This window comes from Tetrao urogallus (genome assembly GCF_951394365.1).
Source record: "Tetrao urogallus genome assembly, chromosome: 5".
NCBI lineage: Eukaryota > Metazoa > Chordata > Aves > Galliformes > Phasianidae > Tetrao > Tetrao urogallus.
Genome location: NC_136818.1, coordinates 9,805,884 through 9,825,878, shown reverse-complemented (window position 1 = coordinate 9,825,878; position 19,995 = coordinate 9,805,884). Strand labels below are relative to the sequence as shown.

Genomic DNA, 19,995 nt, shown 5'->3' with positions numbered 1-19,995 from the left:
TGGTGTTTCTTATGCTCAGTGTTTTCTACAGACATGTAGGCTAACCATTTTTAAGCATGAACAGATTTGCAGGTATGCTTCTTGGTTACTGCCAAACCGCTTGGTTGGAAGCAGTGCTGCTTGGTGATGGAGGAGAATCTGGCGTGCACTGAGCATGATTATGAACCCTGAGGGATGATGCTGGGATTTCATTCTTTTCCTCTTAGCTATGGCCTACAATAGCAAGAAGCCTATTCTGTTATTTGAGAGAGGATTTTTTTTTCATAACTCAATGCAAGAGGTGTGGTGGTTGCTTTGGTATTTCTTTGGGGCACGGCACAAGGGTGTGTGTGCTGAGAGAGCACTGACGCACCGTGCAGGGCATAGTAAGCCAGGTTTGGTGCACCATGTCCACGACGCCTAACTTCTTTTGGAGTGACCTGTCCCCCAGCCTGCCCCAAAGGTTGTGTCTGCTTCATTGGATCCAGAGTAGAGCTTAGCAACAAACCAATCAATATGTCTGCAGGCAGTCAGAAGAGATGTGTCCCGAGATCCTACAAGGCCTTCTCTTGCTTGTGCCAGCAGGACGTGGGGCAGCACTTCATTTCCAGCAGAAACTCAGCAAGCTGTTACGGGAGAAAACTGCTCTGTTTCTATTGTTCAAACCAACCCAGGACCAAAGCATTCTATTGACTTAGTAAAGACGTGTAGTTAACCATCAATCATGCTTTTACACCTCTCATACTGGCTCCTTTTTATTTTTCCCTTCTCCCAAAAGTCTCCATAATTCCCTAGTTACTGTTTAATCTGTCTGATGATCATTTGCTTTTTAATGCAAGCAAATGCCCAGTTTCGTGTATTTGCCCCATATGCATGTGTGCACACAGGTTTTGCACTCGTGCTCTCCTCTTAACAGGCACTGTTACCTGTGCCATTTGCTAAGGGTGGGCTGTGCCTCACTGCATTCACTGAATAGCAGAGATAATAATTTTGGCAGAATTTTGTAGGTGGTCCTTGGTAGCCCTCAGTGATCTGACAGCAGGAGCAGCGCATGAAGCTGCATCTCAGCAGTGAGAGTGTGATGGACACAGATCCTGGCCCTCAAGGGGAATATGTGCACCAGGCTGTACCACCATGACATTAACACAGATAAGGTGTAGCTTAATTAAAAGCTGCCATCAGATCACCAGTTTCTGAATGTGATTCTAGGGCAACACAAAATTATTTTGCTAAGGGCACAATTTGAACTTCTGATAGTGTACGACCCAGACCAGATGGATTTGCTGCAGCTATGGTGGTTAGGAATTCTTTGGTATTTCAATCATTCTACAAAGAGGAGCAGGCAATGCTGAGATACTGCGATGTTGGGAATTATTAAAGACTAGAAACAGATTAGAAAGTTATCTCCTGCGTTTCCATAAAAGCCATTGGAGGATTTATACGTAGAATAAAGTGAAACAGGTATTTGGTGAGCAAAGGGAAAGTTCACTTTTGATTTGCGTTATCAGTTGCTCCCCAGGCAGAAATAAGACTATGCTTGAGAGAAAGTCGTGGTGGTTTGGCAGTTCTCCCATAAGGTTGGGTAGTATGATTAATTCTCTGTGGTTTGCAAGACTCACATTAGAAAGTTAGCTCTTGAACGTTAACTTGGCCAATAAAATTCCCTCCAGGCAAAGACCCTGCGTGTCCCCAGAGCTGTACCGTGGGAATGGGCCCAGTGCAAGTGTGGGTGGTGTGAGCGCCGTCGTATTCCCCAACAATGACCCTTTCTCAAAAACATAACCGTTTCTTTGCTGTGTTTTGGACACTGTAACTACAGCTCAGCTCAGGGGAAACAGTTCTGTGGCACATCCACGTATCAGCTGATGCAATTCAAATGACATCTGAATGTCATCTCCTAAGCAAAACATAAAGCTGACAATATCTGCCTTTGAATTGCCAGGCCTGGGAAGGCAGGATATTCTTGTGCATTCTGAAATTCAGTGGACTTTTCTTATCCTTGCCCGTTCAACTGTTTCCATTTTTTTAAAAAAACCTATCCTTGAGATTTTATGACCACCGGTGAATTAACAATTAACTGAAGCAACTAGAATAAACACAATATTGTTTGTGGTAGAAGCAGCCAGTATCGATTGATGTCAAACAGCAAAATGGCTCTGTCTTTTCTTCCTGACATCTAGAGCTGGCTCAGAAGCCAAGTCTTTCCAGTTCAGATCTGCACAGTTACAGTTGTACTGCAAATGTTCGGATTTAATGATCGTTTATTTAGACACGAGGGGTCATTGCATTTTTTGGACACTTGTCTTCAGATTAGTGTAATTTCAATGTACTGTAGTGCACGCATAGGTTGTCCTCCCAGCTCTGCTCATCTCAGTTAGGATATGGATGGAGTTCTCTGCTTGGAAGACACCGGTCTCAGGACATGATCAGGCAATCAGATGTGAGCACGGGAGTGTGCTGCTTAAAGCTGGTTCCTTTGAGTTAGAGGGAGAAATTCGAAGCATGTCCGTCTCCAGAGTTCTGTGAATGTTGGGTGAAATGCAATGGCATTGCTCACTGGTACCAGGAAATCTCTGTTACTTGCAAGATGTAAGCTCATGTTTGGTTTTTGCATCTCAGCTGAGAGGCTGTCACCCCCAGTGACTGTCTGAGCACGTCCTCTGTGTTCGTGATACTTTTGATACGGTGGTGTTGGATGAATCTACAAGTGAAGATAAGATATGTGGGTGGATTTCTCAGCCTCTCCCTAGCCCCTGGGGTAAAGCTAACTCAGTGGATTGATCTGGTTAAAGGGGAGTTAGAAATGTCTGTGAGCTAGTGTTCAACACTGGAAACACTCATCCATCACCCTGTCATGTTCATCTGTGCTTACAAGAGCAGCTGCAGCCATCCAGTGGCACTATAGGAGCAAGATGAAATGGGAACGGTTGAGGCTGGCATCTGCTCAGGGTGCTAGCAGCCCTCTTTGAATGGCTTCTGGGAGTCCAACCATTTACATTTGTCCCTCTTTGCTGGAGAGTCAGGTCTTGGAGTCCCAAACAAGAGCCACTGCTTTTGTGCTAGATGCTTTGCAGGAAGCTGACTAACACTAGATTTTCTTCGGAAGCTGGGAAGATATTGACTCTGCAGGCTGGCACTGAGCAACTTGTGTGCAGATGTAGCCAAACATCCTATTCTGTATTTTGTGCCTAGTAGCAGTATCTTTTGAACAGAGACAATGAAAGGGCATCTTTGATAACACAAATGACAACCTGCTAACGGCTTCCATTCCTGCTTTCTCTCTTCTCAGAACATCCCCACCTTGGGAAGCGTAGCAATAACCATGGCGCTCCACAACTGTGATGAGGTGGCGGTCGCTGGGTTTGGCTATGACATGAGTTCACCCAATGCACCGCTGCACTACTATGAGAACATCAAGATGTCTGCCATCAAAGAGGTAGGAAGCTCCCATTGAGCACGTCTTCCTCCCAAGCCCACAACCACCCTTACTCCAGAGACCAACTGGGATGGTGATGTTGACTCACAGCTTTCCTGTGCGGGTCAAAAGACAGCTCCAGCCAGGCATTTGGCCATAAAATTCTAGACATTCTCCCAGGCACAGTGTGTGTTTAAAACAGTTATTTCTACTGGGAAAAGTTCTCTGGAATGTGTGTATAATGTGATTCCATCTTCTTTGCCCAGAGAGCTGTGGGTGCCCCATCCTTGAAGCTGCTCAAGGCTGGGTTGGGTGGGATCCTGGGCAGCCTGATCTGGTAGGTGGCAACCAGCCCATGACAGGGAGTTGGAATTAGATGATCTTTAATGTCTCCTCTAACCTAAGCTCTATTATTCTCAGAGTGGCAAGGAAAATTTTCTATAAATATTACGTCAGATAGGATGAAAGGGAACAAATCTGCTCAGGGGTTAAGATGTGACCTGTTACAGCTTTGTGATCCATTGTATTGCTCTAATCCACAGGCTTCTTTTGCTAGATGATCCCTTGCTCAGCCCCTGTGAAATGTGGGGGAGGTAAGATCAGCTTGTGCTGGCTCTCAGCTGACTGAAGCAGCAGTTAGCTAGTGTAATCACGTGGAGGCTGCTTCTTAATGCCAGCTCTACCTTAGAAACGTTTTCTGGTGCTGTCCTAGTGAGATGTACAGTGCTTTTAGAGGAACAGAAGCTCGATGTTGTTATAATACAGCAGTATTTCAAATATGACCATTTCATGTGCTGAATTAGGGCAAACTTTGGTACTGGCCTCAGCACCTTTTATACTGGGAAAGTTTGCAGATTTTTTTAGTTGAGCCCAGTTGTTTCCAGCATACGTTTTGCACAGGTCATTCCAAAATTGCTTCCTGGCCTTCAATGTCTCCTAGATAAGAGGAACTTTCTCAGTCTTACTCCACATTGTGCATTCAAGAAGGGGAAGTGCTCAGAGGGAGGGAATGCTTGTGTTGTTCATTAGCAGTTGCTATGTCCAGGCACTTATATTTGTTCACCTCAACCACTGTGCCATTGATCCAGGTCAGAAGGGAAGCCTGGAAGTTGTATTTCTCTAATTCAGAAGGCTGTACACGTCTTGGGGCTCTCACAGACTGCAGGCTGCACAACCTTAGGCTCACTGGGAGGAATTAGCAATCAGTGCCTAGTCAGCTTGAGAAAGTAGAAGATCATATCATTATGATAGCAGTGATGCTTTGGAACAATTTGAGTTTGAGAAAAGACTGTGAGGAGGTCCCCATATATATTAAGTGTGATCCTGAGGTATCTTCTGCACCTATAGAGGGAGCACGAAAATCTGCCTCGCTCTATGGAATAAGCATAGATTTAATCTGTCTTGGCAAGTGTTCATTTATGGGATTTAAAGGGTACATCCAAAGAGGAGAATCGTGTTTAGTCAGTACATATAGAGATGGCATCTTGTGAAATCCCTGAGCCAGCAATATCTGAGGAATATCTTTGTTGCTGTAGTAGGAGAGGTATCATGTTGACTTGCCCAGATCTGACTCTTTGCTGGGCAATTTGCTTCTGGCCACAGTAAGGAGGACTGTAAGGAGAGCCCTTGTGCCAAATTTCTCTTACCCAGTTGTTCTTATGTCTTAAGGAGGCTATTAAGTCCCACGGTCAGCTCTTGAATGTGGGGGCATTCACAGCCTGTGTCCTGTGCCAAGACTGTTTTGCAGCCTGGAAAGTGTCGCTGATGTCAGAGTGGGAGCTGACAAGGATGAAGTCTTGCTCTCTTTGCATGGCTTGGTGGGAAAAGGAGTTGGATGTCATCTCTGGTCCTCTGCAAGGGAAGAGTTAAAATGCTCAAGGGCCTCACCTGGGAGCCACTGATGCAGTTACACACAACCAACAGCATACCAGAGGGAATGAGGGGGCTGCAGCACCCTGTGTTACTCTTACACTCACCTGCACCCTTGCTTCACAAGCTGACAGACGTCAGCAGGGAGCAGAAAAGCTCTTAGAGGGAAAAGTCAGGAAGCACCACTAAGAGGAGTCTGCAGTGAGAAAAAAAGTACAAGCTCTGCTGTGAGTGAGCTTCCCATTTCTCTGCCCCTTCCCTGCCATCCCCTGCAGCACTATCAGTTCCTGCTGATGTGAGTATGCATGGGACCCTGAGCCCTGTCACACGTGTGCAAGCTGCTTGGATCTTTGATTCTTGAGGCCAGCACCCTGAGCAAGAAGCAGAAGCCAGTGGAAGACTAGACAGGAGGGAGTCACTCTTGAACACAGCATGTGGTCTCAGCACGGCACAGTGCAGTAGGTGGGGGTGAACATGAGAAATGCAACCAGTAAGGTCTCCTAGAGAGACCAGCCTGTGCTGGGTTTGACTGGGCTCTGCTGTCTGGAAGCTGTCAGTCGTCATGCCCTAGATGTTCTGTACGGAGGTGAGGGAGCGTTGAAAGGTTCTGGTGAAGCCTCACTAATTCAGATGTCAGCGGGTTTGTTTCTACAGCCGAGGCCGTTGATGAGAGCTCTGCAGGGCTGGTTCTAGGAGGAAGGTTCCTGTTCCACGTGAAGGCTGGTTATCTGATCTGTTTCTGCCCATCTAATCCTCACATGCTCGCCCACAGTCTCCTCTTATATTTCGCTGTCCTGGTACAAGAAAAGCCATCTGTTCCCAAGTATCAATAATTAATGCTCCTCCTGCCCCTGCCCCTCCCTATATGACAAATTGTTTGTGATATTGTGGAATGTGAAGAGCAGGAAGAAGATTGTATTTCTTTCTCTCCCATTTAATATTAATGGTAGCTGGTAATTGTTAGTCACCTGAGGGTGAAGTTGAAAGGTGAAGGGCATGACAGCTGAGTTGTCTTCTGCAGTTGTCCTCAGATAACTCACAAATGCAGATTTGCCCCACTCTAGATTGGACATGCTCTGCACGTTTTGCTCAGAGACAGCCCTGCGTGTGGTTTGAAAATCTGGAGGCTGACCTTGTTGGCACCTTGTGCCAAACCTCGCCATCAGTACAAGTGAAATGAGTCTGACCCAGAGCCAGGCTCCACCAAGGCGTTCATCTGGTCCATCTGCTCCTATACCCAAAGGCCCATCAGTCTCCATAACGTTTTTCTCAGTGTTACCTTTGGACCTCCAGAACTGTATCTAGGTCTGGTTCATCTCAGACTCTGGGGAAGCTGGAAGGGTTAAACAAAGGTGGAGATAGCAGGCGTTGTGGCTCGCTGATGGACCGAATACCTACAGTTTCGTGAGAAGAGGGCAGTCATGGCCCTGGATGGCTCCTGAAGCACAACCCCATCCCGCAACCCGACCGGCGGGCTCCTTCAGCCCCAACTACTGAGCAGTATTCAGTGTTTGAGTCTCAGGAGCAGCTGCAGGGAAGCACTCCAGCTCCACCCTGAAACCATCACTGTCTTCACAGAAGAAATGTAAACAAAACAGCGTGCTGAATCTGGAGATGCCACACGTGTGGCTTTGGAGATCCTCCCGGAAACATCCGTCCATCCCCTTCCCTTGCCCAGTGCCCGCAGGGGATGGGTCCCATGGTGAGGTGTGTCACTGAGTTCTACTTGAGGCCCTCTTGACATCTCCCCGGACACCCCCCGAAACCCTGTGACTCATCTCTAAGGAATTTGTTCTGATTACATAAAAAAAGCCAGCAAAATGTGCTCGCTTGCTCACAGCTGGGCGGAGATGCCTCTCCCATGCCAAGTCTGAGGTGATAAAATCTCTGTGGAAATGAATGTGATTTTTCCTGTTGCTCTGTGGCGGGTTGCATTTCCAAGATTCAGAACAGGCAGCCTGAGTGTATGGTTTTGCTTAGTCTTTGCTTTCCCGGCTGGGGTGAAAGCCCTCCAGGTCCAGAACTGTGCTGTTATTGCTACTGCAGGAGGCAGCTGCCTCCAATTCTTCCCACATCTCAGACTCTGAAGCCTGAACGGTCGTTTCCTGCTCTGGAAGAAAGGAAAGATGCTAAAGTCCTGTCTAAAGAACTTCCACAGGGTTTTATGAGCTGTGTGGGCCCACTGCTTTCCCATCTATTACTGGAAAACCACTGTGTGAATTCTTGCACATTATTTTTCAGTTCTGATCCTGTCTTTTTCTTTCAACTTACAAAATGTGGAAGGTTTAAGCTTGTTATCTCCTTTCACTTCCTATTTTCCCTATTGCCAATAACTTGTAACAGCTTTCGACCCTTGTCTGCTTCCCTGGATGCTGTACGGAAGATGAGCGATCCCTTGCCAAGGTGTATGCTCACTTGATTCTGTTCGTATGGTGATGAGCTGTCGAGCTGAATTTTTTTTATTTTTTATCATTTACTGCATTTTAATTTCTTGCTCAGGTCCCCTGGTGCTTCCTGCCTTAGTGCTCCATAAAAGTATGTTTTTGTCGCAGGTCACTGTCTGTTAATATAGGAGAAGTTTCAGATCCTCCCGGAGCATAAAGAAAAGAAACGTGGACATGGAGGTGAGGCAAAGAAGGAATCATTTTAGAAGGGAGCGAGCAGGAGACTGTGTTAAATCACCAGAACAAAGCTTCCAGAACCCCTCCTCTGCGAGCACTGCCCTGCACCTGGCAGCACACCCTGCCTTCCCCAGGCCCGGAGCCGGGATCTGCCCTTTTATCAGCACAGATCCGTCGGTGGCTGCCCACTGCTGTCCCTCTCAGTGCGGTAGCAGATCAAGCAGCAGTGCCGCTGCTGCGGAGGTGGCAGTCCCTTTGATACAGCTGTGCCCGGCACCTCATGCCTTGCTGCCTGACCCAAGGGCAAGGCCACATGCCGCCTTTGATGGCTCCTTTCTGATGGCAGCAGGCTTCCCCTGTATTGTGGGATGCTGGAGGACACCTAACACTTCTCATTCAGTGTGTGCAAGGGCTGTCACGAGGCCCGGGGAGGTGGCCTGCAGCACGCAGTGACACACAGCTTTGTCTCTGTCTCTCCCCACCTCTCAGAATGATCCACAAACATCACGTATGGAGCCTCAGCCTATAGAGACACAAACAATAGTGCTTTATTATCATCTGGGCTCTCTCTGTGAAGCCGTCTTTTGCATTTTAAATGAAGGAAAGTTGCTTGGGAGGGGGTGACAAGGCTGCTCCTGGCCTCCGAGCACCTAAAAGTTTGCGGTAGCCAACAAGAAGAACAAAACTCCTTTGAAAGCAGGGCAGATGTCTGGCCTAGTGATTTATAGACTGAAAACACAGCCATTCGAGCCCGGCTGATGAATTGCCATTGGAGTACAAGGAATGGTGCGCACTGAAATGGAGGTCAGCTCTGGAGGGGGAGGTTAGAGGCTGGGGCAAGGGGACCTCTGAAAGGGCACCGCTTTTTCTTGGGGCCCACAGTGATGACTGATGAGGTTTATACATTTTTGTCTTTGTTTAGAAGCCACCTGTTTGACAGCGTTTTGGCGGAACGAAGGCCTCATGTGCCGTTCGTGTGCGTAAGGGCTGTGTGTATGCAATAGAAGTCTAGAAGAGATTGGTGGGATATCAGTCACTACTGCAGCACAGGTATTGCACTGTTAGGTGGGACAAAAAATGGTGATGCCTTTGGGGCATCACTGAGCCCTAACCGCAGGGAAGAGAAGATTGTAGCATGGGTAAAAGCAGAACTAAGTTGTGATGAAGAGAAAGAGAATAAAAGATCTACAGGAGTGTGTTGGAGCACGGCTACTGACCCCAGCATTGAACGCAGCCCTCTGTGATGGGTAATGTCACAAAGGTACACCGAAGCCATCATGTTTGCCAGAGGGAGCCCAGGTATCCCCAGATTTCATAGTGCTGCTTCTGTCACCAACCACAAGGGGACAAGAAGAGCTGATATCCTTCCAGAGCTGATTTTAGCAAGCATGCAGAGAGCCATTGGAAATAAACCTTGATCAACACCATCATTGTGAAATTAAATGGAAAGGCAAGAGTGGATGCATCAAGCAGCTCAGCAGCTCCTTGTAGAGGGGATTTGAAATTTTCCTTTCCTTTTCCTTTTCCTCTCTTCTCTCTTCTCTCTCCTCTCTCCTCTTTCCTTTTCTCCAAAGTGCAAAAATTGTGATTCATGTTTGTAACAAAGAGAGAATTGATAGGAAAATGTTTGAGATGAAACTTGGTAAGTTGCTTTGGAGTGGGGTTGGAGGAGCAAGAGAAAGCATGAGGAAGAGAGAAGACTTCAGCTTATTGGACAGAAAGGACAGCAATAAAATGGAAACTAGCCAAAATCAGGCTGAATTAGGTCATGCAAAGGAAAACGATATGGAAACAAGGAAAGAATTATGAGGGCTGTGGCATCCAGGGAGGTGAAAGCAGCGGAAGGCACAGGGATTACAGAGCCTAAGCAGGAGCTGTGCAAATGAATGTGTTACCTCTCTAAAAGTGATGTGGTGAATGTTAGGGAAAGGGTGACTTGTGGTGAGAAGCTCATAGGGACAGAACGTGACTGGGTCAGTAGTGAAAGGCAGAAAGCTGGTGGAGGCAATGCTGTGGGTGAGGAAGCCTGGGGCATCTCCATTCCAGCACTGCATTGCTGAGCCAATTAAGCCACAAGTCCAGAGGAAAAGGTCTTTCTATCAGGTTACACGTGGTTCCACAGGATTAGATTATAGTGGACATAATACCTGTATTTCCTTTCTTTTTTGGGGGGATGGAAGTGAGGTGAGGGAAATTTCCCTGTCAGATTCAGACCTCTCAATCTGACCTCAGAGGTGCTATTCAGAACTTCAGAGCAGAGTTTGACTGAAAGAATAATTAAATCCCAAAAGCAAACACAACATGGATTTACCAAAGGAGGGTTACAAAAACTAATTTAATATCTTTATTTGATTAAAAAAAAATCATTCAAGGGACAGAGGAAGTGTAGTAGATCAGTCATCTGAAGTTCAGTTAAGCGTGTGAAACTGTGCCACGTGAGATATTATTAGTTAAGCTTGAGAAGCTACGGGTTGGTGCAACACCTGTATGTGAATAGTCCCTGTGAAGGAGAAAACAAAGAGCAGCACTCAATGGGAGGCTGGGAGTTCCCCCAGAGGAGGTCATGTGTAGTGTTTGCATTAATGGTTTTTGGCTCCGAAGGCAGTGGTGTGCGAGCGGAATTTGTGATGATACAAAACCAGGTGTGGTGAACAGAAAGGGAATCAAAAGATCATCCAGGAAGACCACGGTTACCTGAAGAACAGGAACAAATGGGATGAAACCTGGGAGTATGAATGGAGTCTCATTCAGTGTGGGACAAGAACAGAGATTCTGGTTCTATTTGAGAAAGCATTATTTGGCAATGACACAACAGAGGAGGGAAGTACTTAGATAAGTACTAATAAGTGCCAGGGCAATTCAGGATGTGAGGCTATTGATGTAGAAAAAAGGCAGATGCAGCTCTGGGAAGACTCAAGGAAGGGAATTCTAGAAAGAGTGAACTGCTTCTGTGTGAGTTTCAGGAATAAATGCTGCTGAGCTGCAGAAATACACAGGATGTAACGAGTGAGAAACCTCTGCCTTTAGAATCTACTCTGTTCCTTGAGTGCATTCCTTGTCAACTTTACTCTCTCTTATTTAATCTTCCTGTATTTTGTGGTATTGCAACTTATTTGATAAGACGTACTCTGAAGCCCAGCCATTGCCACAGTTGTAATTGATTGCAGATGGTGACTTACCTTCCTGCTGGGGTGGTTTCTGAAACGTTTTCTTAATCTGAAAATACTCTCCTTGGCTTCATTGGAAAAGACAGAGGATGTTTTGGGCTTCCTCGTGGGATCATCAAGAAAAAAAGCAGCGGTTCTGGTGCTGCTGGATTTCCATGTAGTCCTGAAAGGCAGCTTTAACTGATGACACATTTAGATCTAATGACTGTGAGCAAACGATCATACATCAGTCCGAGTGCAGCCCCTGTGGAACAGACAGCCATAACGGGGCATGTGCCCACAGAGCAGCTCTCCACCTGCTGCTGTCGCAACAGAAAAGAGCAAGCATCCACTAATCAGTGAAAGACCCGAAGCAAAGGAAATCCCAGCTGGTCCCCAAACAACAAGGGCTCTGGAGGTGCAGATTCACAGGGAAGTAGCTGGAGTTTGCTACTTGTGACGCTGAGGTGTGGCTTCAGGAATTAGGGCAAGAGCTCTGGGAATACAGGAATAGGAAATGAGTGCACATGGGAAGAGAGGGACAAAGCCATCAGAAGGGGCAGTGAGCATCTTGCCAGGGCAGCCCAAACACAACTAGCATTCAAGGGCAGAAAAAAAAGGCTTAGTTGCAGCAGTGCTATGAGGAATAAGCTGCTGTCATCGTGACCGCTTCATGTAATCCTCCTCCAGGTGTGGATTCTGCTGTGCCTAAAATGTCAAAACAAGCACTGCCAGTACTGTCCTGTCTGTGGAGTCACAGGTGGTCAAAGTATTGCCTCTCCCTTACCACCCTGCTGCAGCTTAGGACATTGCATCAGCTGAAAGAAGACCAGGACAGCTTGAGCACCTCATCTTACCCAACAAGTGGTGGCAAATACTCGGTGTGATACAGAGAACTTCCCCTACAACAGCCCTAGTGTGGTCCTGGCCCCAAAGCAGACCTGTGCCTGTTGAGGGCTGGCTTTCATGGGACGTTGCTGGCAGCACCATGCTTGGGGTTCTTTGCACTTTGCTGCGCGCAGCGTGGATGTGAAGCATCGTCTCTCTGCATCTGCAGCACTCAGTTCCCAGGCAGGTTTTGCAGTGCAATTTGTTGCCTTTCCCCATTCAGTAGTGATGGGAACGAGGTGCCTGCCTCTCACTGGCAGGTTTGAAAAATTTGCTCCAGATCTTTCTCCCCCCGCAGCCGCTCACACTGGAATGCAGTCTCCTTCGCCTGATTAGCTGTGTCTGTCAGTGGGGTGAGTCCCTCTCCTGCAATCAGTAACCTGAGCTGGTGTTGAAGACATGCTGCATCCCTCCTTCCTGTGGTGCTGTTGGGTGCACAGCACTGCACTGTAAGCTCTGTGGGTGCTCTTTGCAGGGGACAGAAGCCCGTTCCTCTGCTTCTGTGGTCATATGTTCAACCACAAGGCATTGCCACAGATATCAGCGATAGCCATGGATCAGGTGGGAGGTTGAATTTCCCTTACATGTGGCTTTCTGCTTGGAAACAGGCTTGTGGCCAGGGTACAGAGCAGCCCTAATGTTGCTGTGTACAAACCTCAAGCTGTGATCAGCTTGAGATTTGTACTTCTGGCCAGCAGCCTGGTGTGCAGTGCAGGAGCCAGATCTGGCTGTGGTATAAGGCAGTGCAGTTGTATCACCCAAAGCTTTGTCACCCACCTTCCATATTTAGATTCCTGCTCTGCTTGTGCCTTTCACAGCAGCTTGCCTCCTCGCTTTGTGGCCTGAGCTGATGTTTGAAGTTTGCTCAGAAGTGGCTGCTGCTCCACTTTCCATGTATGTCACTGTGTAGCACAGGATGTACGGAGGTCATACTGGGTAAAACCATTGGCTTCTCCCCCTGTCTGATGAGAAAGAAAGACACAAGAGAGGAATGAGCCTGTGCTGTCAGGAGCAGTTGGGCTCCTTGATGCTCCAGGTGGGCTCTGAACAAGCCCAGCCGGATGCAAGGGAAAGAGCACTCACTAAGCTGAGGATCTCACAGCACAACCCCTGTGCCAGCAGACAGCCACTTGCTGTGCATTGGCAGCAGTACACGCACACTTGGCTGCCTCTGCCAGTGCCGTGTGCTCGTAGCAAGGGGCTGTGCTGTCAGTGCGGGTGCTGCTGCATGGCAGGCACTGTGCACGAGCCCCCAGCTGACCAAGTGCCCTCTCTCTGCTGGTTGAAGCCGTTTCTGGGGAGTTCTCCTGGAGGGATTTTATCCCAGATCTTACTTAGAGCCAGTAGTACCTGCTGCCCAGAGCGCCGTGCTGGAGACGTGAATCCTTTCCCTGGCATTCTTGTCTCACAGGAAGATTTTGGGGAAAGTCGCTTTTCCCTGCTGTCTGTCTCCCCAGGGGACAAATTACTCACTGCTTTCATTAAGTGCTGTAACAGTACAAGCGCAGTGGGGTGGTGGCAAATGCTGTGATCATTGCTAAAGCCTGCTGCAGGGAATGCATCTGGGTGGGCTGCCAACAGCCATAGCGATCACTGCTCCGAAACGCCTGGCTGGGAGATGTGACCATTTCACCCTTCTCATTGTATTAGCGTAACCTTTAGCATGCAATTTCCTGTTGTTAGGGCTGGCGGAGGCAGGACAGGGGCTGCTGCCCTGCTGTAGAAATCCAATGCTGAGGAGCACACAACACCAGGAGAGAACTCCGTGAGATCAGGCATGTGACTAACAAATCTTTAACACTTCGGGGTGAGCATCCTCCACACACAGATGGGTCTTAATGCTGTGCTGTTGGACACGTGCTGATATGTCTGCCCAAGGTGAAGGTACCTGAGGAGCCCAGATCTCACAATGTCAAAAAGGGTCACCCAACCCCTGCCTCAGATACACAAGTCTGACTGCTGGCTTTATCTGCTTTTGATCAGGGAAGGTCCTTGGACTGCAATGATTCTTCTGGTGGCACCAGGGCCTGTCTCCTTGCCCTGCCCCAGCTGAAACCTCCCACGATGTGAGGTGCGGAAGCACACATGGCTAGGATAGCTGGTGACCTCTGTCTTTCCCATTTCCTTCTAGTCCTGGACGCACAACATCCAACGGGAGAAGGAGTTCCTGAGGAAGCTGGTGAAAGCCCGAGTCATCACGGACCTGACCAGTGGGATCTGAGTGGCTGCAGCCCCTGCCTCAAAGGGAGGAGAGGAAGACGCACGCTGCGGCTCTGGAAGCAGGCACTGGCAGCCCCCCACAAGAATCCCACTTCCCTGGAGACACACAGAGATGCCCGGGTGCTCTGGGAAGGCCCTCTCGCATCGCCGGGCTGCAGGAGGGTTGCATCTGCTGCCTCCAGTTCTGGGTCTGGCAGGAGGCGGGAGAGGGGCTGAGTGGGCAGTTCTTGAACTCTGCATCACAGACGGATCTTCTGTGTCCAGAATTAAACAGGAAAGACTCAGGAGAGAGAAGAAAGGTTTGTGAGTAAAGCGATTTGTGCCAAATGGGAGGTGACGCTGCTCCGAGGCAGCAGTGCCTGAATGTACAAAGTATTATTTTTTAAAAGAAACTGCTGAAATCATCCTAGAATTACCAAGGTGCAAAGCAAAGTCTGCTTGTGCACAGCCCTGCGAAAAGCTCAGCCTCTCCACGCTCCATCTGCATTCTCACTGCCCTCAGACCTTTCCCCAGGAAAACAAATCCGTCCAAAACGTCAGTGTTGTTGGTGCTGCTATAATTTAAAGGGAGGTTGGCTTTCCCTCGTTCTCCATTCGGAGCTTCTCATTGGAGATGAGCATGGGTTTGTTTTTCTGCACTTTTATTCGCTTCCTATGTAGAAGCGGCAGCAGCAGCCACTCACTTGGCTGCATTTTCCATAGCTGTTTGCTCTGCCCTGACACGGGAACTGGTGGCTCTCTGCCTGCAACAGACCCAGCATCCTGCCCGTCACAGCACTGCGGAGTCCACCTCGTTGTGCTCAGGGCTGTCAGGTCCGTGCTTGCTGTGCAGAGCCCTTGTGGAGTCCGTGCAGATTGGTGTCACCATTTCTGGACAGCATCCTGCTTTGTTTTTGTGGGGGAGATCAGTGGTTTGTTTTTTGGAAGGAGGTCAGATGCTGTGTGAGGATCTGAAGCTTTGCGTATGAAGAGCAGGCCACCGAAGATGTGTTATGTTCCGGGCTCGATCATGTTCCCTATTTAAGTGACTTGTGACCTCAGCAGTGATGGAGCGTGCTGGCAAGTGTGGGGGCCTGCTGGGAACCCTCGCCTTCTACTTGGCCCCAGCTCACTTCATGGCCAAGCTCCTCCTGTGCTGCTCAAGCACTGCTGCTCCTCCTGCTCTCAGGAGCATGTCCCTTCCTTTGCTGTCTTGGTCCCAAGATGCAGTATTTGCACATTTGATTTGTGTACGTATTTCAGAGGGGCTGGAATAAACTGAGCGCCGTGGCTGAGTGCAAGGACAGCAGAATGATCTGATCCACCTGGAGAGCGTGGGCAGGAGGGGGACTGCCGAGGGAAACTGTGCTGTACCCTCTGAGCCACGTCCCTGTGTCAAGGCCACCTCTGGGGTTGGTGGAAGTGATCCTGCAGGGATGCTGGCTGGGTCATGGTGCTGTATCTGGCATAGTCCAAGGACTGCAGCTTGCCTTGCTCTGAGCTGAAGGGAGAACATGTCCCCAGTATGAACAGGAGATGCTCAGAGAAGGGCTTGCGTGGGCCTCTTTCCCACTGACTCGCCAGGGCTAAGACTCAGGGGTGTACAGGAGAGGCAGGCAGGGACCCAGGGATTACAAGCTGCAGGAGGCAGAGGGATGCTGGGAGTTTCACCCTTCCATTCTCCTTCCAGTTTCCCTACTCCTATCCCCCTGCCCTGCCAGGCAGACACTCCCTGCTGCCTCAGGTACATGCTCACCCCAGGATGCTCCATGAGGTGTCCAGCCCAAAAAAGATGGATTTTCCAGCAGATTTAGAGCATCTGCTGTGGCAGATAACTCACTTGGGTATTCTCCCTCCCTTAGCAATTCTTCTGTGGCAGCCTGGTCCCAGGAACCATCAGCAGCAGAGGCTCTGCCACAGCAACAGTGCAGGGGCCTGGGCTGGACCTGGCTCTGAGCTGAACCTTAATGCTTGAACTGAGTCTTCAGCTGCTGTGGGAGCCCCAGGGTGGTGCTGGGCCCCATCCACGTGCTGCAGGAGCTGAGATGCCAGAGAGCAGGGAGCTGCAGCCAGGAGGAGGGTGAAGAGCCTTTGGTGTCAGTGCTGGGTTCCTCACTACCACCAGAGGTGCTGTGGAGGGAGCCCCATGGAGACCTGTGATAGCATCAGTTTGATTCAGTTGGTTTTATTGAACACTACAAAGCTGTGGGGCACCATTACGTTCCAGCTCACTGGCTCCAGGCCCATGGAGGAAGCTCTGCTTTCCCTGCCATCCCAGCTCCCCACCACGCCTGGGGACAGGTCCTGATGGGAAGCTGTGCCTGCTGCCTGGGGAGGTGACTCTGGGCACCCTGGTGGGGCACCCAGGAGCTGAGCACATGGCCCAGGGCCACCTGCAAGAAGAAGGAGAGAAGATGGAGGTGCTGGGGGACCACAGTTCCCTCCATCTCACTGTCTCATTGACATTGGTGAGACGAGGGCAGCCACAGAACATCCTCTGGCCAGGCGCTGGGGGTGCTGCTGGCCCGTTCCACCTCCCATGCAGGAGTTTCACTCCTGGCAGCTGCTCCTTTGGCTGTCTCCTCGCGTGCACCTGCAGCCACCTCCTGCCTTCCAAAACGCAGCAGTCCTGCCAGCTTGGAGCGGTGCACGGGTCAGGGCAGGGTCAGTGGGACGGATGCGAGTCTCGGCCTCTCCCTCACCATGACTCACCTTTTTCAGCTCGGAAAGGAGAGCCCAGGGGAATTCTCCAAGGCCTAAATATAGAGCGGGGTTGCCTGACAGCTCTGCCACGCTGCCGTGCAGAAAGGCCATTGAAGTGGCAGGGAATCTGCCAGGGGAGAGGTGGGGACAGGGGAAGCCCCATGCCTGTGGCTGTGCTGCTGGTACAGGGCTGGGGCTGAGGACTGCATCAGGGCCGGAGCCTGGTCCTTTGATGCAGGCCATGCAGCCACCTCCCAGTTTTGGGCTCCTCTGCAGCCCGAGGTGACACAGGGACCTGCTCTGAGTGCGGTGAGCTCGCCGGTACTGTGCCACACTGAGGTACAAGAACTCAATGAGTTTTTAAAAGTAGTTTTAGTTTCTGCAGGTTTTTGTTGTTTGTTTGTTTTTAATTTCCCCTCTAGGCAGGGAGGTGGGAGTCTCGCAGGCTTTTCAAGCCGGCTTATGTCACATCAATTCAGTCATATCACAGAAGCAATAAAGCTATCAAACAAGCTTCAGTGGCCTCTTTCTTCTGCTGCCTGTGGTGGGCAGAGGGATTCCCCGGCTCAGGCTGCACCCATTACCTTCATTGCTACCTCCTCCTCCTGCCTTGTGACCGAGGGCATAGGAGAGGGCTCAGCATTGGTGCACATCATGTGTATTTCAAAGCTGTTTGGTGTCCCAGCTGCCGCAGTCTTTCAGCTGAGTCTTTCTTTGGGTCTCCTCACATTGGGGCTGCTCCCAGCCATGCAGCCATAGGGCTGGGTGCAGCACATTGAAGGCAGGTGTCCAGCCCGCTGACCTTCTCACCGCAGCAGAGTCCAGGAAGGAAGCAGTTTAGGAAGCCGGGGGCCGATCTTGTGACCGACTCCAACACCTGCCAGGGCCCAGAGGGAGGATGTGACCCCTGCTGCAAACCCTGGCGGTTCTGGGGAGCTTCCAGAGCCATGGGACAAGTCTCATTGCTTGGGACGGCCGCTTCCAAGTGGGTGACAGGTCTGCCAGATGCAGGCGGTGGCTTCCTGCCATCACTGGTGGGACAGTGCAGGGACAGCCGGCTCCCAGTGTGTGGCCGCAGGTCACAGATCCCTTCCAGTGAGGAGACGCACAGATCACTCCTTCCTGTTCTGCTCTTCCTGGCCCTATAAGCAGAGCCACTGCTGCCACCAGCCTGGGGCAGCCCAAATGTGCTCCCAGGAGCACAGAGCCTGAGAGCGGGGCGTATGGGGACAGCCAGGTTGGCAGAAACAGACGCTGCTGGTAGCAGACGTCCCCAGAAAAGCCACGTCGCCACCAGGCAGGGACGATGCAAGAGTCCGGCCCATCTGCGTCACAGCTCTCTGCCACATGTGTTCTGTCACACCACGTCGTCTGCTGGAGCACATCAGCCTCATCTGCCTCATGCATGGGTGGCACCTGCAGGGACAGACGTCAGAGCAGACTGGGGACATGGGGACAGCCCCAGCCCTGCAGGGCCGACGCAGTGGTGATTTGGAGGCAGCTACTGGCAGCAGCTGGGATTTGGGCACAATGCTGGAAAGTGCCACCCCCTGCCACTAGGGTGTGACTGGGCTGACATTTCCAGGGGTTGAGCAGGAAGCCAGGACCCCTGGTTTCTGGGATAACAGCCACAAAGGGACAGGAGAGGACAGAGGCTGGACGCTGCCATTCTGTTACAAGGGACACCGTGGGCACCATACAGGTTCACTGGGCACCCCTCTGTTCTACGCCCATCTCGTGGGCATCTCCCCAGTGTGGACACAGCTCTTGCCCTGCAGACACAGCCAGGCACCCCAGGGCACAGCATGCCACTCGTGAGCACCGTTTCCAAGTGCGCATCCCCATCACCCCACTCTCCATCCCTGCAAAGCGGAGCAACCCATTCCGTGTCCCCCATCCCGGAGGGATGCTCCTGTACCCCCAACCCTGCTAAGAGGCAGCCGTACTCCCCGCCACATGCTGGGGGCAGCACCTCCGTGCCCTGTACCGCGTGGCCGCCTGCAGCAAGAACAGCTTAGCCCTCACACTGCTCGACAGGTGATGCCGCAGAAGGGAGCGGAGCTGTCATCCCCGCGCGGGATAATCCGAGCAGACGAGGCCGGGGCCGGGCTGCGTCCCATCGGCTCGCTCCGGCCCGGGGAGCACGTGCGAAGCGGGGCCGAGCGGAGGCGGCCCTGGGATTTGGCACGTTCGCAAGGAGCACTCGAGAGCCCCGGGATGGACGTGGAGGGCCCTGGGCGGTGACGTAAGGACTCGCACGGGCTCGGCTCGGCTCGCCAGCCGGCCCCCATGTCCCCCGGGCCTGCGGCGGCCCCGGCGGAGGGAGGCAGGGAGCGGGCGGAGGTAAGGGCCCGCAGGCGGGCGGACTCCTCCTCCGGACGCGCACGCGAGGCACACGGTGGCCCGAGGTGGCTCGGGTGCGTGGGACGCGCCGTAGGGACGGTCCCCGCTTGCCTCCCCCCGAACCGACGGGCCACCCCTTCCGAGGGGTCCCCGAGTGCGAGGGGCCCCCGCGGGGCTGCTGAGAGTGAGGGGGATCCGCGGGGCTCCCCCCGACGCCGTGGGGCTGCGGCCACCCCACGCGCGGGGTTCGGTCCCCACCTCCCGCAGCGCCAGGGGAAGGGCTGAGTTCTGTCCAGGGCTGTCCGTGCGTCCGTGCAGCTGGCAACGCGCTGTCGAGGCGTCCGTCCGGCGGCCCGTCCTGGGGGGGTCCGTCTGCCCGGTGATCCCAGCGGGTCCCGGTGCCGGCGCCGGCGGTGCGAGTCTCCCTCCCAGCTCGGGAGCTGGTGCGGATCCCGGTACCGATGCGGGGTGCGACTCCTGCTACCGGCGGGGTCTCGTCCGGCGCGGGTCGGGGTCCCGGTGCCGGTCGGGGCGCGGTGCCGGTGCCCGCCCCGCCGGTCAGGTGACGGCCGCTGGAATTTGACACCGGCGGCTGCGGCGGGAGAGGGATGGAGCCGCTGCTACCCCGCACTGCGCGCTCGCCCGCCGGGCCCGGCACCGCACCGCGAAGCGCAGCGGGAGCCGCGTCGCGATCTCCGAGGCGCAGCGGGAGCGACACGGCGAGCGGCGGCGGGAGTCGGTGCCGGTGTCGGCGGGGCAGCGCCGGCCCCCGCCCGCGCCCCGCCCCGGCGCGGCGGCGGCGGGCGGCGGGGGGCGGCGGGGAGCGGAGGCG

General features: G+C 52.0%; 1 protein-coding gene across 7 annotated transcripts in view; it reads left to right on the top strand.

Moving 5' to 3' along the window:
- ST3GAL3 (ST3 beta-galactoside alpha-2,3-sialyltransferase 3) overlaps nt 1-14,139 on the top strand; it is a gene marked incomplete at both ends in the record, with an annotated part of 141,435 nt that extends 127,296 nt beyond the window's left edge. For 4 of the 7 annotated variants that reach the window (XM_079535606.1, XM_079535608.1, XM_079535607.1 and 1 more), the window contains 2 exons: nt 3,269-3,415; nt 14,050-14,139. In XM_079535606.1, coding sequence (XP_079391732.1) covers nt 3,269-3,415; nt 14,050-14,139 — 237 coding nt within the window. The remainder of the gene's footprint in view (nt 1-3,268; nt 3,416-14,049) is intronic. The other 3 variants (XM_079535611.1, XM_079535610.1, XM_079535609.1) reach the window with 1 other exon arrangement.
- Between the last annotated feature and the right edge of the window lie 5,856 nt (nt 14,140-19,995).